General features: G+C 37.3%; 1 protein-coding gene across 2 annotated transcripts in view; it reads left to right on the top strand.

Moving 5' to 3' along the window:
• ZDHHC15 (zinc finger DHHC-type palmitoyltransferase 15) overlaps positions 1 to 26,518 on the top strand; it is a 125,853-nt gene extending 99,335 nt beyond the window's left edge. Inside the window, exons 11-12 of one of the 2 annotated variants that reach the window (XM_036839131.1) lie at positions 6,079 to 6,157; positions 21,990 to 26,518. In XM_036839131.1, coding sequence (XP_036695026.1) covers positions 6,079 to 6,125 — 47 coding nt within the window. In that variant the 3' untranslated portion in view covers positions 6,126 to 6,157; positions 21,990 to 26,518. The remainder of the gene's footprint in view (positions 1 to 6,078; positions 6,158 to 21,989) is intronic. The other variant, XM_036839132.1, reaches the window with a different exon arrangement.
• Positions 26,519 to 27,560: the final 1,042 nt, after the last annotated feature.

The following is a 27,560-nucleotide window of genomic DNA, read 5'->3' as shown; positions in this document are numbered from 1 at the left end:
CCTTGGAAGATGGCAGGATTTTCATCCTGTCCCTATTGGACCTCTTTCACCTTTTCATAATTAACAGGTTTTACTGTAAATTTCTTCATACCATCTATCAAACAGACCCCGTCTATCCCTATCAATAGAATTCCATTGTGGGTCTACCTCAGGGACAGCATCATTCCCCACCTGGTGTACTGCATGGCACTGTAGGGTGGGTCAGTTAAAATGTCCTCTGTGTCCTTCCTAGAGTTATCCCTCCAAGCTATGCATGCCTTAAATTCCTTTTGTGTTTCATTGCCTAAATACAAGGCCATGAAAATTTGGATATATGGTACCTCACCCCATTTTAAATTTCCTAACTCATATTGTGGCCAAACCTGATTACATAACCTAATAAGTTTTTTCTCTTTTAATTCCTGTTGTCTGAATCTTTCCCAATCCCGGAGTATATGGTCCAGAGGGGTATCAGTCAGGATTGATGCAGCCTGACCCATTTCAGACCCAAGCCTGAGGTAATGTCTCTAACTCTTGTGCTATCCAAAAGTTCTGCTCTCATGTCAAAATCCACCACGCAATTTGGTCAAGATTGGCACTTATGATTTTAGATGCTACCCCTTCCAAAGTAGTCTCCCAACCAGGTGTTAATGCCTGAAAAGTTGCCACAAAGGAATGGTACAGAAGGTGTCCCCCATAGTGTCGATGATGAGCAGGAGTTGGCCTAGCTGTTAAGTCGGGAATGAAGGATCAGCACTTGTAAGGGTTAGAGGGAGGGGAGAGCAAGAAATAAAAAGAGAGAGGGAAAGAGAGAGAGAGAGAGAGAGGAAGGAAGGAAGGAAAGAAGAAAGAAGGGAGAGAGGGAAATAAAGGGAACAGGAATAAACATAGAATGTAGGAGAAAAACCTCAGAGTCAAGAAGAGTACAGATTATCGAATCCTGCGGCAACAATTTTGTCCTGGACCTGCGTTAAGCATGTGGGGTTGACCGGCCCATCAGAAATGAGCAGACATTGGTGGAGCATCCTCCCCAGTACACCTGGCTCCTGGCGTCCCACAGGCCCATTTAGGACGAAGACCTGACTCTGAACATTTTCCTACCTTATCACTGTCCCTTCATGGCTCGCCAGCTGAAACCTCACACTTCAGATTGGGACTTGAACCCACTGACTGGGACTCAATCCCAGCCAAAACCCGGACTGGGACTTGAACCCACTGTCTTTTGAGATCGCACACCTGGCCTCAGGACTTGCTGTAATTCAGGTTCTTTATGTCTCAGCACAGAAGGAATTCAGCAAGAGGCAAAGTGATAGGAAAGAAGTAGATTTATTGAGAGAGATACACACTCCATAGACAGAGTGTGGGCCATCTCAGAAGGCGAGAGGCAGTCTCAGTCAATTCTTTATCAGTGTTCTATATAGGAATTCAAGATACATTGGCCTATACTAACATCTTACCAACCTGATATTCCTATGAGTCATATACTTATGATTACACATTTGGGATGATTAAGTGTGTGGCTCTTTTCCAAAAGGCTGTTTTCTCTCATTCCTACATATAGAAGACAGTACTATTCTGGGGGAGGATGTCTGGCTGGTTGACCAAGATCATATAGGAAAAAGAGAAGGGAAAGGGAGAAACTAACATTTATTAAATTTATTTGGGGAGATAAGACACATATATGAAAAGTTGATTGACAAAACACAATACAGGATATGATGTTGACCAAATGAGTAGAACTATAAAGTTTGTGCCATAGGAACTTAAAGGAAAGTGATTTCTGTAGGCTGGGCTCATCAGGAAAGGCTTTACAGAGAGGGTAGGATTTGAGTGTTAAAGATTAGATAGCATTTGGATTGGTGGCAAGGAATGAAGAGGCAGAAGGTACAAGGAATGTCACAAATAATCAGGAGACCTCAAGCTAAGTGATGAAGAAAGTAACCTGGCTCCAAAAAAGTTTGAATGGTAAGGGACTGCATAGGAACTCCTTGAAGTTAGAGACTTCATAACCTTCATTTCATTGTTTTCTGCATCCCTAGCAAAGTAAAGTTACATATAGATGATTGTTTGAATCCAAGGGTACAACTAACATTTGTTGAATGACTATTATATGCCAGGTGATTTACAGGCACTGTCATTTAAGAGTCATAATCACTTTGTAAGTTGTAAATATTAAATTATCCCCATTTTATAGATGAGTAAATTCAAGCACAGAGAATCCCAAAGTCACACAGCCAGTCAGTGACAGAATCTGGCTCCAAAATCCAAACCCTTAACCACTGTACCACCCAGTGTCTCTCCTTTGATCCTACTTACTTTTCAATTTGTAGACATTTTTAAGGTCCATTTAAAAGAAAACTTCTCAGTTCCTGTGCCTCTTTCATCAGAAATAGAATGATGGAAAAACATGGATAATACTCTGGCATGGGGATCATTTCCCAGCTCTGCCACTGGGCTCAGTGTATGACTTTTGGAAAGTCCCTTCTGTTCTCTGGAGCTCAGTTTCAATTCCTCGATCTCTAAGCTATCTTCAGCTCTAAGGTGTGATGTTCTATGATCACATTTGATACTGAGGAGTCAGAAATCAAGCTGAATAATCACAACTTTATATCTTTCACCAAATGGCTCTTTTCCTTTTTTGGAAGATATTGATATATTTTAGCATCCACTGTAAGCTTACATTTATTAATATACTTTCCGTATCCTGGAACCAAATTTCTTTCTTCAAATATCCTCTCTAGGTACACCAGTTGCTCCCTCTTATAACCTCCACCCAGCATTTTGACCACCAAGCTATAAACAACCTATTCTCACACTTGTCATTTGCCTTTACTCAAGAATAAGAATCCTAGGTCTCATCACTGAAAGCATGAAACATAATATACTGAGTTAGGGAGGGGCTACACTTTTGAGCACCTAGGCATTTTTCAAGAGACTTGTTCCTCCTGTTTCTAGATAAGAAGGGAATGGCCATGCCCTCAGCTCCTGGAAAACTTAACTTATGCAGTAATATCATGGATATTCATTTTACTGCTTTACCTGCATTGTCCAACCCTGAGCCCTGAATTGGTTCATGTTCCTGAAATATTCCAGGTCTCCAATCAATCAGTTCAATTCAGAAAGTATTTCCTGAAGGTATGCCTCAGACAAGGTATTGTGGAGGGGTATAAAGATAAATAAAACACGGCCTCTGCCCTCAAGGAATTTGCAGTTGTACAGAAGGATAGGAAAAGCACACAAGTCTAACACAAGATTTAATGTGCTCATTGCTATAAAAGTGATGTTAGCAATTACATACCTAGGTAAGCTTAGCCCTGTGCTAAGTACTGTGTGGTACACATGGTAAGTGTGTGATTGTCAGTGATGCTTAAACAATATCGATATCAATATCAGTGTATCAATAAAGGAGGTAAGTGTATGCGCTATAGTGGTGAAAGTTTTGAGGAAGAAATAGGACTTCAGCTAGATGTTATTAGGATGGGTAACATCTAGGTAGATGCTAGGAAGAAAGAAATGGCATTCTATGTAAGAAGTGTGACTTGAATGTGGTAAGAACACTAAGGAGGCCATCCATTCCTATGTACTGGGTGGGTATTGTGGGTTGTGAGCAGTAATATTAGAGAAGTAAGATGGCCACATGGTAGAGGGTTTTGTAGTTTTGCTACAGTAGGGAATAGATATTAATTTTATGATCTTGAGTGATATTAATATAATGAAAGATAAATTTTAGAAAAGTTACTCAGGTAGTAGCATGCAGGATATATTGAAATTTGCAGAGACAGGAACCAGAAAAAGCAATAAATAGTTGAGCATGTGTCACAATGGCTTCCAGAGGGGTGTGACACTAGAAATGGAGAAGAAGGATTAAAGCCAGGAGACATTTTAAATAACTGGAAACAGTCCCAGTGAGTAGAGAGATCTGGGAGTCATTCATATAGAGATGGTGTTTAAACCCATGAATGGTGTAGAAGATAATAAAGAGAGAGAATAAAGCTAGGGAAAGGAGATAAAATATAAAATTTGGCATCACCTAAGCAATGTTGACATGCATTCATGTGGACAAGGAAATAAATGGAAAAGAGAAAGTCAGAGGGTAAAAGATAAAACCTAAAGGACACTCATAATTCAGGAAAGAGCATTACAAAAATACTGTGAATGAGAGAGTATTGCCCTATTTTACAGATGAAAAAGTTGAAGCTGAGGAGGTAAAGTCACTTATGTAAGGCAATAAAGCAGTCATAACTCAACCTAAGTTCTTCAAGATTCCACATTATGTCCATTTCCCTATTCTTTCCAATCTCTGAGAACCAATGGCTACAAAGCAGTGTACATATACTGTTATGGTCACTTCCCATAGTATCAAAGGTTTATGTAGGAATATAAGATTTTAAAGGAAGGGAGGAGAGCTAGGAGGATGAGACAGGAAGAGAAACAGTGCTGAGCCAGCATACACTAAGACTAAAATGACATCATTCTTGGTTCAAGTAAACATTTATTGAATAATGGTAAAAATCACTACAGCATAGGCAATAAGAGCAGGTGGGGGTAGTGAAAGCAGTATAGGTGCAGATGGTAGAAGGAGAAAGTAAATTGTTTTCCTAAATTCTGCATTTGTCGTCTGTTATGCAGAGCCTGATTTTTTTGAAGTATCTGCATTCTTTCAATTTAGTCCTCACCTGGCGATGACTCTGCCTTTGCCATTTTAGCTTAATCTCCTCTGGGAGTGAAACTATGAAGGAAGTTGATAATCGAGTTTTTCAGCTCAAGTTTCAATGTCTGCAAGGCTAATTTTAATTCAAATAATTGCTACGGGGAAGTGTTCTGTGCCAAATACAAGTGTGGATTGCAATGGTAAAGAGTAAAAGAAACCCATTCAGCAGAATACTAAAAGCCAATTTCTGAAAAGGTGCACTACCAAACCATACGTACAAAGTTCTGAAACAGCCAACTGTCAGGAGGAAACAACAAGGCAAATAGTGCATTGAAGTTCCAGAATTGTCTTTTACACTTATCAATTGCTTTCTTGGTAGAAATGTATAGGTAAGATGAGATGTATGCTCAAGCACTTGCTCCCTCTTTTTCTCTTTTGAGGTGTTTGACAAACATAAGTAATTCTCTGTATATCCTTCACTGAAGAGCTGGGCCAATACAACTGCTTTTTGTTCAGACTTAAGGGCAAGAATACCCTAGGCCCAGGATTCCAAACAAGACAGAATGTTGTGCCCACTATGATTCCAAAGACAGGCATTCTAAGAGCCACATTTTACTTTTCCACTCTTCCTGGAAGAAAGCAGACTTGTCTCTGGAGTGTGCCTGGTTAACTCAGTGGCATGAGAAGTTGCCAGCCTGCTCTGGCAAGGGTAACCCGCCCTGGCTGGCCTCTATCTTCTGGGATCCAGACCTCACACTTATGGGAGCACTCTGAACAGCACATCAATTTCATAAAGGAGAATGTCCTAAGCAGAAACTATAAGGGACAACCACTGTCAACTTTTTTTTTATCTCAAAGTGCCAAGTACATTATTATGCAAGGAATATAAAGAGAGTGATTATCTGTACATTAAGTAAGCTGATTCAGAGTGCACTTTGCTCCTCAAAAGGCTGGGTGTTGAAAACAAGAACATTTGTACCATAAATGATGTTGCTTGTTGATTCCAAAGCCTCTTATTTTCTGGATACTTCATTCCTTTTTAGAAACACACCAACACCTAAAGTACTATAACAGCTATCTCAATTATGTCCAGTGGAATAACAAGACAGGGTAATTTTGTGAGTAGCAAGACCCAAAACATTCTATTAAAGCCAAATGATGTTGAGCTGTCATCACAGCTATTTAAGTCAAGTACCAGCCACTATTATAGATCAGATAATGCTGACAAATAAAATAATCTTAGTTCATAGTACAGCAGGCTGACAACTCTTGAAATGTGAATGCTTAGACTGGTTACAAATGCTTCAGTATATAGCACATCAGTCTTTAGATATTTGTGGATGTCCGCTGCCTCCAGGGATTGACCGAGAAAGAAACATGCCAATAAATGAATACCCACCCATACAAGAGAAAGGGACATTTGTTTACTTCACTTTTCAACCTTACAGATTATCCAGAAGGATCATCATCTCTTGCTGTGGAAACGGAAACATAGCAGTTTTCACATTTCCTGCATCTCTCAAACAGGTCAGTATTCTGAGGGAGGCACATAGAGTACCACCTGGACTGCTAAGAGGCAGTCTGGGGAGCAGAACTGGAAAAGGAGTAAGTTATCACCCTGGCAAACAAGATGTTGAATTCTTCCCTCTTATATTATTCACATAAGCAGAAGTTCTATACATAATTCCCCTGTGTATTGTACTGAAAAAGACTCCCTTACTCCCTGTAAACTCACACTATTCACTTTGGCTAAAAGACCCCAGGGTATCCAGGAACAGCCATACATCTCATTTCGGTTATTTACTTTCATACTATGAATTATAAACCTTGTCCTAGTGAATTTCAGGTCTCGGAAATGAAAAAGATTACAAATAGTTTCTTTTTGCCTGACTCCATTATGTCAGTTAATAACCTACTCTTACCCACTAACAGGCAAAAAGCACCATCCCTACACTCCAACTCTCCCGAAATGCTACTAATTTGTTCATCAGTGGCAGGCAGCCTTACACATGGGATTCTCTTTGGCCTGGTGAAAAGCTAAAAAGCCTTCTCTTTGAAACATTGACAGGTAAATAAACCCAATGTAATTCAGTATTAAAAGGAAAACTTTAGTAATAAAAATACCATGGAGTTTGAAACTCTGATCTGATAAGCCTTCCAATTCTATTCCCATGAAAAAGCTGGCAATTATTCAGGAGCCTATCAATCTGTGGGCTCTCAGGTCTTCACTTCTTTACCTTACAGAACCCTGCTGTGCACCAGTATAGGTACTATATAAGACCTTCTATATGGCAGTCACTTTGCTATGTACTTTACATATGTTATCTCATTTAATCCTCACATCAACTCTGTCAGGTGAATGTTACTATTCCCATTTTACTTATGAGAAAACTGAAGTCCAGAGAAGTTAAACCACCTATCTAGCTAGTAAGTGGATAACCTAAGATTGCAACACAGGTCTGCCTGACCTCAGATCATGCCCTTTCCACTATGGCACTACATTTAAAAACCTGACTTGGGATATCTACTGCACCTTCACTTATAATCAAAGGTTTAAAAGAGGGAAGAATTAAATCTGTCTTCTTATCCAAAGCCCTGATGAAATGTGTGACACTTGTATGGTACTAGAACCTAGATTTCATATATACATGGTGCTTATCTCTCTCATTCTCTTATTTTAGCATTTTACTATGGGTATTCTTTGCAATGTCAACAGAAGTTAAAGGGGAAAAAGTTACCTGGTGAAATAAATTTAGGAAACCCTGTATCAAAATTAGAGAGTTATCTTTAGCATAGGAATTATGCAAATAAGTTTTGTGACTCTCCAAGAGGGGGGTATAGTAGCCCTCTGAAATTATTTGACTGAATTTATTTTCTTGTGTGCAGATCATGGAACTTTGTCTTTAGTGCAGTACTTCTCAAGACTTAAAATATGCTAAGGAATTTTGTGAATCCCCTAAAGTGGAATAAGTTTATTCCAAACTTATATGACCATGTAACCCTTTTTTTTTTTCAGAATATCTTGGGTAAATATTAAACCATAAAATATATAGATATATATTTTTTAGATTTCATTTTATTTTTTTAACATCTTTATTGGAGTATAATTGCTTTACATTGTTGTATTAGTTTCTGCTGTATAACAAAGTGAATCAGCTATACGTATGCATATATCCCCATATCCCCTCCCTCTGGCGTCTCCCTCCCACCCTCCCTATCCCACCCCTCTAGATGGTCACAAAGCACCGAGCTGATCTCCCTCTGTTATGGGGCTGCTTCCCACTAGCTATCTATTTTACATTTGGTAGTGTATATATGTCCATGCCACTCTCTCACTTCGTCCCAGCTTACCCTTCCCCTTCCCCGTGTCCTCAAGTCCATTCTCTACGTCTGTGTCTTTATTCCTGTCCTGCTGCTAGGTTTTTCAGAACCTTTTTTTTTTAGATTCCATATATATGTGTTAGCATACGGTATTTGTTTTTCTCTTTCTGACTTACTTCACTCTGTATGACAGACTCTAGGTCCATCCACCTCACTACAAGTAACTCAATTTCATTTCTTTTAACGGCTGAGTAATATTCCATTGTATATATGTGCCACATCTACTTTATCCATTCATCTGTGGATGTACACTTAGGTTGCTTCCATGTCCTGGCTATTGTAAATAGAGCTGCAATGAACATTGTGGTACATGACTCTTTTTGAATTATGGTTTTCTCAGGGTATATGCCCAATCCAAAAATGGGCAGAAGACCTAAATAGACATTTCTCCAAAGAAGATACACAGATTGCCAACAAACACATGAAAGGATGCTCAACATCACTAATCATTAGAGAAACGCAAATCAAAACTACAATGAGGTATCACCTCCCACCAGTTAGAATGGGCATCATCAGAAAATCTACAAACAACAAATGCTGCAGAGGGTGTGGAGAAAAGGGAACCCTCTTGCACTGTTGGTGGGAATGAAAATTGATACAACCACTATGGAGAACAGTATGGAGGTTCCTTAAAAAACTAAAAATAGAGCTATCATATGACCCAGCATAAAATATATTTTTGATATGATTCCCTAGGTAAGCAAAATTGCCTTTAAGCAATGGTTTTCCCAGGGCACTCTGTTCAAATAAATTAACGGATTAATTTTGTGGGAATAACAGAGTCATGTTCTAATAATAATAGAAAAGTATTTGGGAACACAGGAGGGAAGAATGGGGCAATCATTTCAACATTTAACAAGATATGAAGAATTTTTTAATGTATATAATTACTACAGTAATGTTTGTAAAAGCCCCAAACACAAAACAACTTGAATGTCTATCAACATGAGAATGGTTGAATAAGTTATGTATGTCTATAGACTGGCTGAATGGATACAAAAACAATACCCGTATATATGCAGTATGTGTCTCTAGGTCTGAAGAGACCCACTTCAGACCTAGGGACATGTACAGACTGAAAGTGAGGGGCTGGAAAAAGATATTCCATGCAAATGCAAATCAAAAGAAAGCTGGGGGGTAGCAATTCTCTCATCAGACAAAATAGACTTTAAAATAAAGACTATTACAAGAGACAAAGAAGGACACTACATAATGATCAAGGGATCAACCCAAGAAGAAGATATAACAATTGTAAATATTTATGCACCCAACATAGGAGCACCTCAATACATAAGGCAAATGCTAACAACCATAAAAGGGGATCATTGCAACAAAAAGAATAAAATGCCTAGGAATAAACCTACCTAAGGAGACAAAAGACCTGTATGCAGAAAACTATAAGACACTGATGAAAGTAATGAAAGACAATACCAGCAGATGGACAAATATACCATGTTCTTGGATTGGAAGAATCAACATTGTGAAAATGACTATACTACCCAAAGCAATCTACAGATTCAGTGCAATCCTTATCAAACTACCAATGGCATTTTTCACAGAACTAGAACAAACAATTTCAGAATTTGTATGGAAACACAAAAGACCCCAAATAGCCAAAGCAATCTTGAGAAAGAAAAACAGAGCTGGAGGAATCAGGCTCCCTGACTTCAGACTATACTACAAAGCTACAGTAATCAAGACAGTATGCTACTGGCACAAAAACAGAAATATAGATCCATGGAACAGGACAGAAAGCCCAGAGATAAACCCACGCACATATGGTCCCCTTATTTTTGATAAAGGAGGCAAGAATATACAACGTAGGAAAGACAGCCTCTTCAATTAGTGGTGCTGGGAAAACTGGAAATCTACATGTAAAAGAATGAAATTAGAACACTCCCTAACACCATACACAAAAATAAACTCAAAATAGATTAAAGACCTAAATGTAAGGCCAGACACTATCAAACTCTTAGAGGAAAACATAGGCAGAACAGTCTATGACATACATCACAGCAAGATCCTTTTTGACCCACCTCCTAGAGAAATGGAAATAAAAACAAAAATAAACAAATGGGACCTAATGAAACTTAAAAGCTTTTGCACAGCAAAGGAAACCATAAACAAGATGAAAAGACAAGCCTAAGAATGGGAGAAAATATTTGCAAATGAAGCAACTGACAAAGGATTAATCTCCAAAATATACAGGCAGCTCATGCAGCTCAATATCAAAAAAACAAACAACCCAATCCAAAGATGTGCAGAAGACCTAAATAGACATTTCTCCAAAGAAGATATACAGGTTGCCAACAAACACATGAAAGGATGCTCAACATCAATAATCATTAGAGAAACGCAAATCAAAACTACAATGAGGTATCACCTCACACCAGTGAGAATGGTCATCATAAAAAAATCTACAAACAATAAATGCTGGAGAGGGTGTGGAGAAAAGGGAACTCTCCTATACTGTTTGTGGGAATGTAAGTTGATACAGCCACTATGGAGAACAGTATGGAGGTTCCTTAAAAAACTAAAAATACAACTACCATATGACCCAGCAATCCCACTACTGGGCATATACCCTGAGAAAACCGTAACTCAAAAAGAGTCATGTACCACAATGTTCACTGCAGCACTATTTACAATAGCCAGGACACGGAAGCAACCTAAGTGTCCATCAACAGATGAATGGATAAAGAAGGTGTGGCACATATATACAGTGGAATATTACTCAGCCATAGAAAGAAATGAAATTGAGTTATTTGTAGTGAGGTGGATGGAGTTAGAGTCTGTCATACAGAGTGAAGTAAGTCAGAAAGAGAAAAACAAATACCATATGCTAGCACATATATATGGGATCTAAACAAAAAAATGGTTCTGAAGAACCTAGCGGCAGGACAGGAATAAAGGCGCAGATGTAGAGAATGGACTTAAGGACCTGGGGAGGGGGAAGGGTAAGCTGGGATGAAGTTAGAGAGTGGCATGGACATATATACACTACCAAATGTAAAATAGATAGCTAGTGGGAAGCAGCTGCATCACGTGGGGAGATCAGCTCGGTGTTTTGTGACCACCTAGAGAGGTGGGATAGGGAGGATGGGAGAGAGACACAAAAAGGAGGGGATATGGGGATGTAAGTATACGTATAGCTGATTCACTTTGTTATACATCAGAAACTACCACAACAGTGTAAAGCAATTATACTCCAATAAAGATGTTTAAAAAAGATAAAAAGAAAAAAAGAAGTATGTATGTCTAAATTATTAGATATTTTATACATTTTTGTTCTCTTGAAAAGTTTTTAAACTTATTCAACTTCACTAGAAAGAAATGTAAATTAAAATCACCCAAAATATCAATTTTTGTCCACTAAAGCAGCCAGGTTTTATAATATTGGCAAGAACACGTTGAAACACATGCTTTTATATGCGGCTGATATAAGGTTAAAATCTCAGATAATTTTTTGAGGGCAAAATATGTAATATATATCAAAACCTTAAATGGGCCATGCAATTTTATCTGATAACTCCATTTTAGGAATGTATTTTAATGAAATAATCAGAGAACTGTATGACTCTTCATCATTAATTTGTTATAATACCAGAAAATTGGAAACAAAACTACATATCTAACAATAGAGGAATAGTGAAATAAATTATTAAATCATTATGATGAACTATTATGTACTGTTAAAAGTAATTATTTTGAAGAATAATTGATAAGATTATGTGGAAAAGCTGTATGAGTGCATTTAATTATAAAATTTTATTGAGATATAATTCACATACCATGTAATTTGATCACTTACAGTATACAATTCAGTTGTTTTTAGGATATTCACAGAGTCATACAACCATCACCACAATCAATTTTAGAACATTTTTATTGCCCCAAAAAGAATCCCCATACTCATTAACAGTCACTCCCCATTCGTCCACTCCCACCCCTAGGAAACCACTAATCTGCTTTCTGTCTCTATAGATTTGCCTATTCTGGACACTCAATATAATCCATGATTCCACAGAAGCATATGATATGTGATTTTTTGGGAGAAAACATTTGTAAATCAAATATTTGATAGGAGACTTGTATGCAGAATATATAAAGAACTCTTACAATTCTATAAATGAAAAGATAATACAACTTTTTTAATGAGCAAAGGATCTGAATAGACATTTCTCCATATACAAATGATCAATAAGCACATGAAAAGATGCTTAACATCATTAGCTATTAGGGAATACAAATCAAAACCATGAGATACCATTTAATATCCACTAGGATGGCTATAATCCAGAAGACAGATAACAAGTGTTAGTGAGGATGTAAAGAAATCGCAATCCTCATACATTTCTGGTGGCAGTGTAGAATGGTGCAATCACTTTGGAAACAGTTTGGAAGTCCTTCAATATGTTAAACATAAAATTACCATATGCCCCAGCAATTCCACTACTTGGTATATAACCAAGAGAAATGAAAACATATGTCCAAACAAAAACTACTGCATAAATGTTCACAGCAGCATTATTCATAATAGCCAAAAAGTGGAAACATCACTAATATCCATCTACTGATGAGTAGATAAATAAAATGTGGCATATCCATACAATGGAACGTCATTTGGCAACCAAAAGAATACATGCTACAACATGGGATGGACCTTGAAAACATTATAAAATTACATTTTTAATTTAATTAAAAACTTTTAAGTGTTAAAATGTATCTACATATGTAGAAAAACACTGAAAGGAATTATACCAAAAATATAAGTAAAAACAAATTTTTTACATGGGTTACTTCCTTCTCTATCAAGCCTTAATACTTCAACCTCTCTCTTGCCAATATTTTTTTCTCCCTAACTCCATTGCTTTAGCCAGCAAAAATCCAAATTCCAGATTCAATCCAGCTGTCTGCCTTCTCCATTTCTATACTCAGGCTGCTGAGAACCACTACAAAAATAACACAACTGATTATAAATACTAATTGCAGCTGATTAGAAATAACACAACTGAGACTACCCATTTGTGGCCTCCAACCTTAACTGGCCTGTTAAGTCCTCACTATTTACCAGTAGTTTTTTCCTTTATTAACCACAACTTCATATAGCCTCTCATATCACTCCAATCCCATATCATAATGAAAGTCCTAACACATGAAATAGGGCTAAAAAAGGAGATACAAGTCACTCTAATTGTAAAAGAAGAAGTAAAATTATCTCTATTTGCAGATGTCATGATTGTCCACATAGATCATCCAAAGAATCTACAAAAACTCCTAGAACTAATGAGTGAGTTTATCAAGTTCACAACATACAAGATCAATGCACAAACATCTATTATGTTTCTATACACTAGCAATGCACAACTGGGAAACCAAAATCAAAAACACAATACAATTTACAGTAACTTCAAAAAATTAAATAACTAGATATAAATGTAACAAATCATACACAGTATCTGTATGCTGAAACTTGTAAAACGCTGATGAAAAAAACCATGGAAGACCTAAATAAACAGAGATACATACTATGCTTATGGGTCAGAAGACTCAGTATAAGTAAGATGTCAATACTCCCTAAATTGATAGACAACTTTAATACAATCTTAATTAAAATGCTTTATTTTAATCAAATATTTTGTAGAGATAGACAAGCTTACACTAAAATTTAAATGGAAAAGTAAGGGAACTAGAATAGCCAAAACAATTCTGAAAAAAAATACATAACTGAAGGACTCAAACTGTCCAATTTTAAGACATACTATAATGCTACAGTAGTCAAGACAGTGTGGTATTAGCCAAAGGACAGACCCATAAGCCAATGGAACAGAATAAAAAATAAAATACAGAAATAGACCCATATAAAGATTCTCAACTGATTTTTACACAAAGATACAATGGTAATTCAATGGAGAAAATACAGTCTTCAACAAATAGTGATAGAATAATTGGACATACCTCTACTATTACACCTCACAACATATACAAAACTTAACTCAAAATGGATCATAGACCTAAATGTAAAATGTAAAACTATAAAAATCTTAGAAGAAAACGTAGGAGAAAATCTTTATCACTTTGAGTTAGGCAAATAGTTCTTAGATATGACGTCAAAAGTAATATAATAAAAGAAAAAATTTACAAATTGGACTTCAACAAAATTAAAAATGTATTCTCTGAGAAGAACATTGTTAAGAGAATAAAAAGACAAGCCACTGACTGGGAGAAAATATTTTGAAAACACATATCTGGTAACTGACTTGTATCCAGAATATGTAAAGTGCTCTAAAATCTCAAAAGTAAGGAAACCAACACAATAAAGTAATGGGCAAAAGTTTTCAATGGACACTTCACCAAAGAAGTGGAAATAAACATAAGAAAACATGCTTGATGTGGTTGCCAAGATAGCAGAGTAGGAAGACCCTGAACTTATCTCCTCCGATAGACACACCAAAATTACAACTACTTACAGAGCAGCTATCTATGAAAAAGACCTGAAGCCTAGCAGAAAAGATTTCCTACAACTAAAGACATAAAGAAGGAACCACAATGAGATGGGTAGGAGGGGCAGAGACGCAGTATAGTCAGAATCCACACCCCCAGGTCAGCGACCACAAATGGGAGGAATATCACAATCATAGAGCTTCTCCCCAAGGAGCAAGGGGTCTGACTCCCATGTCAGGCTCCCTAGCCTGGGCATCCTGCACTGGGAAGACGGGCTCCCAGAACATCTGACATTGAAAACTATCAGGGCTTAGGTTGAGAAAGCTGGAAGGCCGTAAGAAACAGACTCTGCTCTTAAAGGGCACATGCAAAATCCCACATGTTCCAAGTCCCAGGGCAGAGGCAGTAGTTTGAAAGGAGCCTGGGTCAGACCCACTTGTTGATCTTGGAGAGACTCCTGGAGAGACAGGGGGGCAACTGCTACTCACCTGGGGAATGGAGACAGTGGCAGCAGCCATTGGGGACCTCATTCTATCGTGATAATACCAGCACTGGCAAGCACCATTTTGGAATCCTCCTACCAGACTTAGCACTGGGGACTCAGCCCCACCTACCAGCAGGCTGACAGCAGCTCCAAACCCCTCTGGGCCACACAGCCAACCATGTAGGAAGCCTATCCCACACTTCAGTGGGCCCACAGCTACTGCACAAGGCATGGCCTCACAGCCAACCAGACTGCGATCAAGACCTACCCACCAACACACCCCCAGTAGTTAGCCCTGACACAACAGAACGGCACATGCAGCCCACATGGGGGCACCCCTAGAGCATATAGCACTGGTAACCTGAGGGGAGCATGCTGCTGGGCCCCATAGGACGTCTCCTACATAAGGTCACTTCTCCAAGATCGGGAAACATAACCAACCTACCAAATACATAGAAATAAAAACAGCAAATTAGACAAAATGAAGTGACAGAGGAATATGTTCCAAACAAAGGAACAAGATAAAACCCCAGAAGAAGAACTAAATGAAATGAAATGGAGATAAGCAATCTACATGATAAAGAGTTCAAGGTAATCATCATAATGATGTTTAACAAACTCAAGAGAAGAATGGATGAACACAGTGAAAATTTCAACAAAGGGTTAGAAAATGTAAAGAAGAATCAAATACAGTTGAAGAATACAATAACTGAAATAAGAAACACTAGAAGGAGTCAACAATAGATTAGATGACACAGAGGAATGGATCAGAGATCTAGATGACACAGCATAGTGGAAATCACCCAAGCTGAACAAGAAAAAGAAAAAAAGAGCTTTTAGAAAAATGAGGATCGTTTAAGAGACCTCTGAGACAACATCAGCATACTACATTCTCATTATAGGGATCACAGAAAGAGAAGAGATAGAGATAAAGGGTTAGAGAACTTATTTGAAGAAATAATAGCTGAAAACTTCCCTAACCTGGGAAAGGAAAAGACATCCAGATTCAGGAAGCACAGAGGGTCCCAAACAAGATGAACACACACCAAGACACATTATATCTAAATGGCAAAATTAAAATAAAACAATCTTAAAAGCAGCAACAGAAAAGCAACATGTTATGTACAAGGGCACTCCCATAAAGCTATCATCTGACTTTTCAGCAGAAACTCTGCAGGCCAAAAGGGATTGGCACAATATACTGGAAGTGATGAAAGGAAAAAAGTTACAACCAAGACTACTCTACCCTGCAAAGTTCTCATTCAGATTTGAAGAAGTGATAAAAAGTTTTACAAAGCAAAGGCAAAAAGAGTTCAGCACCACTAAACCAGCTTAACAAGAAATGTTAAAGGCACTTCTCTAAGCAAAAAAGGCCACAACTAGAAATATGAAAATTATGAAAAGAAAAATCTCACTGATAAAGGCAAACATGCCGTAAAGGTAGTAGAATAACCACTTATAAATCTAGTAGGAAGGTTAAAAGACAAAAGCAGTAAAATCATCTATATCCACAATAAGTAGTTATGGGATACACAAAACAAAAAGTTGTAAAATATGATGCCAAAAACAATAAACACTGGGGGTGGGGAGGAGTAGAAATGTAAGATGGTTAGAATGCACTTGAACTTAAGAGATCATCAACTTAAAATAATCACATATATAGAGAGAGGTTGTTATATATGTACCTCATGGCAACTACAAACCAAAACCATATAATAGATACATACACAAAAAAGAGAAACACTAAAGGTCGTCATTAAATTATAAGGGAAGACAGCAAAAGAAGGGAACAACAAAAAGAACTACAAAACCAACCCAAAAACAGTTAACAAAATGGCAATAAGTAATACCTATCAATAATTACTTTAAATGTAGATGGAGTAAATGCTCCAATCTAAAGACATAGAGTGGCTGAATGGATTAAAAAGCAAGACCCATACATATGCTCCCTACAAGAGACTCAACTTCAGATCTAAAGCCACACACAGACTGAAAGTAAGGAGATGGAAAAATGTATTCCATGCAAATGGAAGCTAAAAGAAAGCTGGTGTAGCAGTACTTGCATCAGACAAAATCGATTTTAAAACAAAGAGTGTAAGAGTGTTACAAGAGGCAAAAAAGGACATCACATAATGATAAAGGGATCAATCCAACCAAGAGATATACCAATTATAAATATATATGTACTCAACATAGTAGCACCTAAATACATAAAGCAAATATTAACAAACATAAAGGAGAACTTGACAGTAATGCAATAATTGTAGGGAAATTTACCACCCCACTTACATCAATAGACAGATCATCCACACAAAATCAATAAACACTGGCCTTAAATATGAATATGTTCAATAATATTGTAATAACTTTGTATGGAGACAGATGGTTACTAGACTTATCAGGGTGATAATTTCATAATGTATGCAAATGTCAGATCACCATGTAGTACACTTGAAGCTAACATAATGTTGTACATCAACTATATTTCAATTAAAATAAATTTAAATTGATTGTGAATATTCTATGAAATTAGTGCCAAAAGTCTTTGTTAAAATATAGTCATTCACATTTGAAAATTGGTAGTATGGCAGTGGAGTTACTTTTAAAAAACAGATATCCATGGGACTTCCCTGGTGATGCAGTGGTTAAGAATCTGCCTGCCAATGCAGGGGACATGGGTTCGAGCCCTGGTCTGGGAAGATCCCACATGCCGTGGAGCAACAAAGCCCTTGCACCACAACTACTGAGCCTGCGCTCTAGAGCCTGCGAGCCACAACTACTGAAATTCTGCACACCTGCATGCCACAACCACTGAAGTTCGTACGTCATAACTACTGAAGCCCACGTGCCTAGAGCCCGTGCTCCGCAACAAGAGAAGCCACCGCGATGAGAAGGCCGTGCACCGCAATGAAGAGTAGCCCCTGCTCGCCGCAACTAGAGAAAGCCCACACACAGCAACGAATACCCAATGCAGCCAAAAAATAAATAAACAAATTTTTTTAAAAAAAGAAAAAAATTTTTAATAAATAAATAAAATATAGATATCCATTGAGGAGGTGGGGGGAAGGAAAGCTGCTCAATATCACTAGCCATTAGGAGAATGCAAATTAAAACCACAAGGAGATTCCTTTATACCCATACTGGAATGGGTAATTTTGTTTTTTACATAGGGATAATTCCAAGTGCTGATAAGGATGCAGAACAATTGGAATTCTCATACATTTCTTGTGGGAATGCAAAATAGCTCAGGTACTCTGAAAAACAGTTTGACAGTTCCTTATAAAGTTTCTTATAACGTTAAACATACACTTACCATATGACCCAGTAATCCTACTCCTGCATATTTCCCCTAGAAAATGAAAACCTGTGTTCACACAAAAATTTGTATATGAATGGTTATAGCAGCTTTATTTATACTAGCCCAAACCTGGAAAGCAAACGAAATGTCCTTCAATGGGTAAAGAGTAAACAAATTATACTACTCAGCAATCAAAAGTAATGAACAATTGATACTCATAGCAACATAGATGAACCTAAAATGCATTATTGTAAGTGAAAAAAATCCCGGTTCATAGCACAGGGAATGTAGTCAATAATATTGTAATAACCTTTGTATGGTACATAATCTATAAAAATATCAAATCACTATGTTGTATACCTGAAACTAATATAATATTGTAAGTCAACTATACTTCAATTTAAAAAAACAAAAATATTTTTTTAAAGGCTATGTGCTATATGATTCCATTTGTATGAAATTTTGGAAAAGGCAAAAATACATAGAGAGAAAACAGATTGGTGGTTGCCTGGCTTAGGGAGCGGAGGAAGTTCTACATTGTATCTGAGATGGTGGTTTCAAGATTCTACACATGTGTAAAAGCTCACAGAACTGTAAACCAAACAAAAGTTAATTTTACTACATTTAAATTTAAAAAATCCTTCTCTCATGCTTCTCTGGAACTTCCTACACCCTTCTTCCCCCCACCCCTACCATCAGACATCTCCTTCTTAAGACAGTGTCTTCCCAAACTTTGCTAGGTTTTCTCCTGACCATCACATAAATCTACTCATTCCTTAGGGAATCTACCCATTTCTTGGCTAAAGGGCATATGTATGCTGATAACTACTGGATATGTATCTCCAGCCCAGAACTCTTTCCTGAGTTCCAGACCTGAATAACCAAGTACCTTTCAATTTCACCCACCCCAAAATCCATTACCTGTTTTGTTCCTTCTCCTTCATCTCCCACTCACATCTAATTATTCACTAAGGTGTGTTGATTGTAATTCCTAAATATCTCTGGAAACCGTGTACTTTTTCTAGCCTGATTACCATGACCCCAGACCATGTGTCTGTCATCTGTGTTACTGCAATAGCTTTTTAACTGATTTTCCTGATTCCCATCTTGCCCCTCTTCCAGTCCATTCTCCATATTGCAACTAGAATAATGAAACACTTAAAGCTGTGTAATGGCTCTTTTGTTGGCTTCAGCATAGTCTGAACTCCTTAACATGGCTTACAAGCCCTTTTATGATCCAGCCCCTGTTCATCTCTCCAGATTCTCAACTCTGAAGCTTCCTCTTCACCAGTTCTATCCCCACATTCTATACTTGAGCCACACCTCAACTTCTTTCAGCCCCTCAAACATGCCACTGATGCTTCCCATGATTGGGATGCTTCCTCAGCAACCTCCCACCTCCTCCATTCCAGTCTCCTTCAGCTGGCTATATAGTCTTTATTCTCTAGGTTTCAGCCTCCACATCATTTACTCGGGTATATCACTGACTGATGTCTTTTGGGTGCCACTATAATAACATTATGAGAGCCCTTTTATTCTGTGTTGTAATAGCCTACTTACTTTTCTGTCGCCCAAACTAGATTGTAAGCTCCTTGAGAGCAGTCACTATGTCTTGTTCACATTTTAGTGCCAGCTTCTAGCACAATGCCTGGTACATGCTAAGTATTCAATAAATATTTGTCAAATGAATAAATGAGAAGGAGGGAGGGTGGGAAACAGTCTCTGAGATTATAGGTCATTTTTTTCTTTATCCCTTTCTATAGTTTCCAATTATTCTATGATGAACATAAATTGCTTTTATAATAAAAAAATACGTTAGGAAATTCCCTGGAGGTCCAGTGGTTAGGAGTCGATGCTTTCACTGCCGTGAGCCCAGGTTCAATCCTTGGTCAGGGAACTAAGATCCCGCAAGCCACACAGCATGGCCAAGAGGAAAAGTTAGAAATAATTTTAAAAGTATATTAAACATAAAAGAAAAGAGAAAAGACTATGAAGAAAATTTAAATCACCTATAATCCCACCACCTGAAGGTAACTCATGTTAACATTTTGTTATATTCCATCGATATTTTATATGAATATATTTGTTAAACATTGAGACCATATTGTGTTCAGTTTTGAATTCTGCTTTTTTTTAACATCTTTATTGGAGTATAATTGCTTTACAATGGTGTTCTAGTTTCTGCTTTATAACAAAGTGAATCAGTTATACATATACATATGTTCCCATATCTCTTCCCTCTTGCATCTCCCTCCCTCCAACCCTCCCTATCCCACCCCTCTAGGTGGTCACAAAGCACAGAGCTGATCTCCCTGTGCCATGCGGCTGCTTCCCACTAGCTATCTATTTTACGTTTGGTAGTGTATATATGTCCATGCCACTCTCTCACTTTGTCACAGCTTACCCTTCCCCCTCCCCATATCCTCAAGTCCATTCTCTAGTAGGTCTGTGTCTTTATTCCCGTCTTGCCACTAGGTTCTTCATGCCCTTTTTTTTTTTCCCCTTAGATTCCATATATATGTGTTAGCATACGGTATTTGTTTTTCTCTTTCTGACTTACTTCACTCTGTATGACAGACTCTAGGTCCATCCACCTCACTACAAACAACTCAATTTCGTTTCGTTTTATGGCTGAGTAATATTCCATTGTATATATGTGCCACATCTTCTTTATCCATTCAGCCAATGATGGACACTTAGGTTGCTTCCATGTCCTGGCTATTGTAAATAGAGCTGCAATGAACATTTTGGTACATGACTCTTTTTGAGTTATGGTTTTCTCAGGGTATATGCCCAGTAGTGGGATTACTGGGTCGAATGGTAGTTCTATTTTTAGTTTTTTAAGGAACCTCCATACTGTTCTCCATAGTGGCTGTATCAATTTACATTCCCACCAACAGTGCAAGAGGGTTCCCTTTTCTCCATACCCTCTCCAGCTTGAATTCTGCTTTTTTCACTAATGCTGAAAGTAATTTCCCATTACATCAAGATGCCATTGTTTACTTAACCAATTCTCTGCTGTCCGACATTAAGATTTTATTCAGTTTTTCACTATTATGAGTAAGGCTGCCAATAATATCATTGAACTTAAACTTTTTCCTCATTTATAATCATTTTCCTATGATAGGCTCCTAGAAGCAAAACTACCGCTATGAACTTTTTAAAAGACCATTAATATATATGGCCAAATTGTTTTCCAGAAAGCTTATACTAATAATAGCTGCTTGAGTACCTACTATATACCTACTATATGCCAGATATTGTTTTAGTTAGATTTTGTTATGCCTGTTTTACAGATGAAGAAACTAATTTGTCCAGAATCACAGAGATAGCAAATAGCAAAGTTAGAATTCAAATTCAGAATTGCCCAGTTTCAAAGCTTATGTTATTTCTTGTGAATTTCAGAAATAAATATTTTTGCATTATCAAATTATTATGTATATGTACTAGAGGAAATGTGGAAAATACAAGTAGAAAGTAGAGAAAATGAAAATAAATTACCCATGAATCCACCACTTTCAACAACTTAGTGTATTTCATTGCTCTTTGCTCCAGATAAAGATTCTGGGTTAAAAATAAGTATAACATTGTATATGTAATTTTGCATCCTGCTTTTTTCACTTAATATTTTTCAGTGCTGACCCATACTCTTCAAAAATATATAACAGTTGCATATTATTGTCAATGGATGTTACCATGTGGATATTTACAGTAGTTTAGCTCACCTGTGAATTTCTTTTTTTCATTCCCAGGACCCTCTATCTCCAATGAAGCTTACAGAGTTCAATGTTGGGAACCATTCTAATCTTCAAAATAAGTCACCATGGCAGATTGGAAGCTTCACAATTTGAAAGCATCCCATCAAATACTTGCTGTGCAGATAGATGTTTCAGGACTTTACAGGTTATTTAATTTACTAGCTGAACTCATCAATCTGGTAGCAATTAATTCAAGCCAGTCTTCCTCTGCTTCTTTCTTCATTTCCCCTCTCCCCATCTGTGAAAGCCTAAATGTAACATATTTATCTTTCCAGAGGCTCTTTTCATTCCTCCTGTCAGGTAAAGGGGAACTCAAAAGACTTCCTTGGAGTCTTTAACTCCCCTGGAAAGACTGTTAATCATATCTATAGAGTCTTTGTTTTATTGAGGGGAATCAGACTAGCTTGCTGCTTGTACACATGTGCATTTATAAGCATGCATATGTGCAGCATATTTACACAAAATTCTTCTGTGGTGTTGTGAAAATTGAAGCTTAAAAAAAATCTGAAGTTTTTATTCAATCATATTTTTTAATAGCAATTTAAATATTTGCTGAGCTGTGAACACCTTCCCTATATCAGGTACCTAAAATTCAAGAGGGAGATTCAACACTGTGATCAAGGTCCTCAAACTGGGAATTGAACAACTATGTAAAACCTGTTCTCTGTCATAGATGTGTGGTATTCCTGAAAACACCACAGCTAAGAGAGAAGATCAAATCAGATTTCCATTTTATTTAACATAATGATTGGTGTTTTAAAGACTTTTAATGCCAGACTGTGGTAAAATTCTCCAGTAACATTTATTCTTTTCTCTGCTACCTAGCTTTATTTTAGCCTTTATGAATTACTCTTATGATGAAAGAAAAACTATAAACCTAAGTTATGGACCATTGGCTTTGTTAAGGGGTTTAAGGGTGATGTTCAGGTTTAATTACAATACTGTTAATAAGGGTGAAGTTTCACAGTTGAAATTAGCCTAAGAATTAGCACTAAAGATACTTTTTTTCACAACAGGGATTAGTGTACAGATAGTGAAAAACCTAATAGTAATATGCCAATTCTTTCTCTTTTTTCTTTTCTTTTCTTTTTTTTTTTTAGTTCCAGTAGTAGTGCAGCCATTAAGATAGTTTACATCCATTTCCCAATTTATTTATAATAAGCCTTTATTTTAGTCCTAGTGCCTGAATCAATGAGTATGGACATTAATGCTGCTTCTCTATAATAATAATACCTAAGAGTATTGATGGTTTTCATTTCTCAGTCAGTGTCATAGTGCCCAGCTGCTAACAATAGAAGTCCCAACTCTTACAGAGATCAGTGAGTTAGAGGCATCGTACTGATAACAAGTTGTTGAGCTCCTAGAGGGATGTTAGTTTTGCTAAATTATTCCCCCTAAAACCTTTTTGAGTAAAAAAGAATTGCCTGCCACAAACAATTCAGTGTTCAGATTCCAGTAGAGCTGTGAATGTCAGCAATTCAGCTACTTAAAGCAACGAAAGACCTGTTCATTTGAATCCTCTAGGTAATTTTGGTCATGGTAAGACTTTCAGCATAAATTAAATGGATTGTGATTGTGGCCAGCATTTCATTTGAGAGGATACTAGACATGACTAAATCTATTAGGGCCAGGGACTGTTTCTCAAACTCAGATGCCAAGAACCAGCCTAGAGGACTATGCACACTGGGTTTCATGAAGAAGTCGTGTATGTTCAGATGATGGGAAGATTTTTTTCCCCCTTCCTCTTTCCCTTTAAAACACTCTCTTGTTTGGGTTTATCTTGAAAGCTTATTTGATCATCCACATGGTCTTATGTTTGCCAAGCCTTGCCTTATATTCATGTAGAAATGCACCTTTCCTAAAGGTAGGGCTGTTGCTTACTCCACAGCCAGTAGGCCTCAAAGCAATCTTTCCCATCCATCATCTTCTGCCAAGAGTTTAGGCAGAATAGCCGCTAACTATGATTCAAAGTCAGGAAGGAACCAAGAACTTATTTAATGAATAGAGTGTATCAGCACTCAGCACTCATAGAAATCAGGTAATAAAAGACAGTGTCAGGGAACTACAAAAAAGCACTGGAAGGGTAAAGCTCAGGAAAGCTATAATGCAAAGTTGATTGTTTAATGTCTTACAGACTTACACTGTCTTCAAAAGGCCAAATAAATCAGGGTTTTACCTGGGGGCTTAGGGAAATAAAGAAACCCTATTCCTATCTCTGAACCTTTATTCCAATAGCTTATAGATTCTGATACTATCCCCGTTATAGGTCATTGAGTATTGACTTCTATACCTAGACACCACCCCCCCAACTGGTTGACTATTTATAAGGAAGACAGACAGGTTTGTTTGATAATTAGCATACCCTTATCTGGCTCCTTTGCTTGCTTTTCCTTGGGGCCATGTCCAGTAACCTCTGTGGGATCTCATTTCCCAATCTTTGGTACCCATCTTCCCCATTTGCAAAACAAAGACACTCATTGTTAGGATCATACAGGTGAAAGGTGCTATGTAACTCCCCAGTGCTCTTATATATCCTTCATTGCAGGAATGGAATGCAAAGTTTAACCAGAACAGTATTTCTAAACAAATCGGTGTGCTCCATTCTTTCTTCCACACTCTCATTGATGATTTGTTCTTGCAGAACTTAGAGTAATTAATGTTATTCCATTCATTCCAACAATGTCCTTGGAAAGAGGTGGAATAGAAGTGATTTTCCCCATGGTACAACCTGAAAAATTAAGGACAAAAGAAATGAAGCACCCTCCAAAAGCACATAGCTGTCTGGGACAGAACTCACAATTGCCATGTCCAGTGCACCGTTAGAGTGACTTGGCTTCCCAGTACTGGAATAACCATGGAGCAGCCTAGAACACTGAGAGCAATTGGGGCAGGACCACATTTCAGAAGAGTCTCACTTTGTCCAAAATCTGAAAGTATGCAATTTATGCAATTCTTATTTTCTATGTGATAGAAGTATAATATGTGCCTCTTTCCCCTTCTGGCCCCATGTGACACATATATTTCACACTGTGTGGCATCAGCCAGTGCCATTATGTCCTCTGGCACCCATAGAGCCCACTCTCAGGATTGTCTTTGCCAGAGAAAAGAATGTGCTTCCTCATGTTTATGCCAAGTTGCACAAAGTGTAGACATTGAGATTAATGAAGATTTAAGCACAATCCTAGCAGGTATAAGAATATTGAATATACATTATTGTAACGTGCACCTGAAATTTAATATGGCCCAAATTCATAGGAATATAACAGTCATGCAAAGCCTATCCCTTTCACCTATCATCACACATATGTATCTATACATGTGTGCACACACACAGTACCCCAAAAGCAGGCTGCCTGGTCATCAGGAGCAAATACTTTAAAGGAATGAGTCTCTGTCCTCTTAGAAAAAAGTCCAACAGTCACTGCAGGTGAAGAATATTCCATTCATACGTTCTAAAACTTCTGCTCCTAGAGTAGCTAAGGTACTCAGTTGGTGCCAAAGACATGTTCTGTGCCTCTATCAGAGTCACAGAAGGCATGTGACAAGATTGTTAGACCTTTCCACAAGTCTCATGTTCTTTGAAAATTCACGAGTTCCATCCAATCAGTAGTAAATAGTTTATGAGGTATGGTACATCTGCATTTCTTTAACCAGAGCTATAATGTACCGTATTAAATTGTAGTCTTTTGCATGCAGGTATTATGTAATATAATAATGAATGGATGGCACCTAATAGCATGCAACCCATGACCGTTTACTTCCCCAAAAGGGCTAGGGCTGTGTCCCACACAGTGTTCAAAACTATTAAATGTATTCCTTAATGCAGCAGGAAAGCTTGTACTGGGTCTTGGTAATATATGACATGCATTGGAGAGCCAGAAAAAGAAAAGCACTGGAGACCTCAGCAGTTACGCTCAAGTTGCCAATTTGCTACAAACCCTTTTTTCCACCAATCTGCTCAAAGTAATTGTATATAATATTCTTAAAACCATGTGTCTTGCTACAAAAATACCCACAAATACTGACCAGCTTTATCTTCCTAAGTTCTTTATTAAAAGCATATGCATAAAATTGTCATTTCTTTTCTATATTATGGAGTTGTTAAACAATGTTGGCAAAGGCTAAAATTTCAGACCACCTTGATGGAAGTTTCCATACTTCTCATTTCATGGGTGTAATAGTGGAGTTTATTCACTCCCAGGTTGATTTGTATGTGGCATGTAGACTCCTCTGCAACATCTCATCTTCCAAACACCCGCCCCGTTCCTGTGCTCAGTGTTTCTTATGTTCCTACATGGATATTAGTTGGGAAATTAGCAGCAATGGCTTTTAGATAGAATGCTGACTAGTCTAATGTCATTTAATCAAGTTCAGTCTGCTCAGCCTCACACATCTTTTGCCTTTCCCTCTGTTATTGTGATAAGTAAAAAGAAAAAGAAAACTTATATGTCTAAGGGTGATATGAACTCTGGTTTCCTTTTTCTTACAGTGAAGACTATGTTTATTATTCTCCAGATGCATGTTACCTGAAAAAAAAATACAATGATGCTGAGAAAAGATTACAGTGGTCCACTTGCTCCTAATTTATATCTTACCCTCAGAGAAACATTTGGAGAGACCCTTATTCAGTAAGCCTCAGATAAGCTTCCCCTCAATAGATGCTTCATTTGCACAAAAAAATCATTTTCAGACAGAATTAGCCAACAAGAAGGCAGAAGTCATTGAAAATGCAGAGCACTGAAAGCTGAAGTTTGGAACAAAATTGCTGACCATGACTAAATAATAATGGAGAATCACTTTGGAAAGGCCCAACCTGTAGAGGTCAGACAACACAAACCAGAAAGAAGTCTTTTATTCCAATTAAGCTTATTTAAAAAGTACTTACTTTGACTAGGTAAAGACCTCAGAACATCTCAGTTGAAAACTCCCATTTCATTTATTCCAATGCATCAGCTATAAACAGCTTTAATTTGCATAACAAACACAATGTAAAAAATTCAAATACCAGAAACAAAGGTAGCTGATGATTCTAGATTTTAAAAATGCATAAAAGAGGAGACCTTTTTACAGGAATCTTATTTGAGTAGAGGTTACTAAGGAAGTTCAAGGCATAGATGTTTAAAAGGAAGCTTTAATTTATAGATATACGTAAAAGGGTTCATACAGGAATGCGTAAAGATATAGACATGTATTTTCTTCATGTTATAAACAACAAAATTTACAAATTAATTTTCTCACCAAATGTAGGGACATTGAAAAATTAGTTTCTTTTTGAATGTTAAAATACTCATTCTCACACAGTAGCATGTTTCATTGTTTAGACTTTCACGGGGTGGAAAATTTATGATAGTAAAAAGTACATTTTAAGCAAACTTTTATTAAAAGTATTTGAATATGTTTATGGTTTTAAAAGAAATTTTCCTCATAAACCTTAACTGAAGTATTTATATCAACTTTGCAAATTAGCACAATATTAGACCCAGATCCTGACAATGTTGGTGTTGACAAAAAAAAAAAAAAAAAAAAAAAAAAAAAACAACCCCACAATGTGAGAGCTGTGAGTTC

Source organism: Balaenoptera musculus, chromosome X (genome assembly GCF_009873245.2).
Source record: "Balaenoptera musculus isolate JJ_BM4_2016_0621 chromosome X, mBalMus1.pri.v3, whole genome shotgun sequence".
Taxonomy (NCBI): Eukaryota; Metazoa; Chordata; class Mammalia; order Artiodactyla; family Balaenopteridae; genus Balaenoptera; species Balaenoptera musculus.
This window is presented reverse-complemented; position numbering and strand designations above follow the sequence as displayed.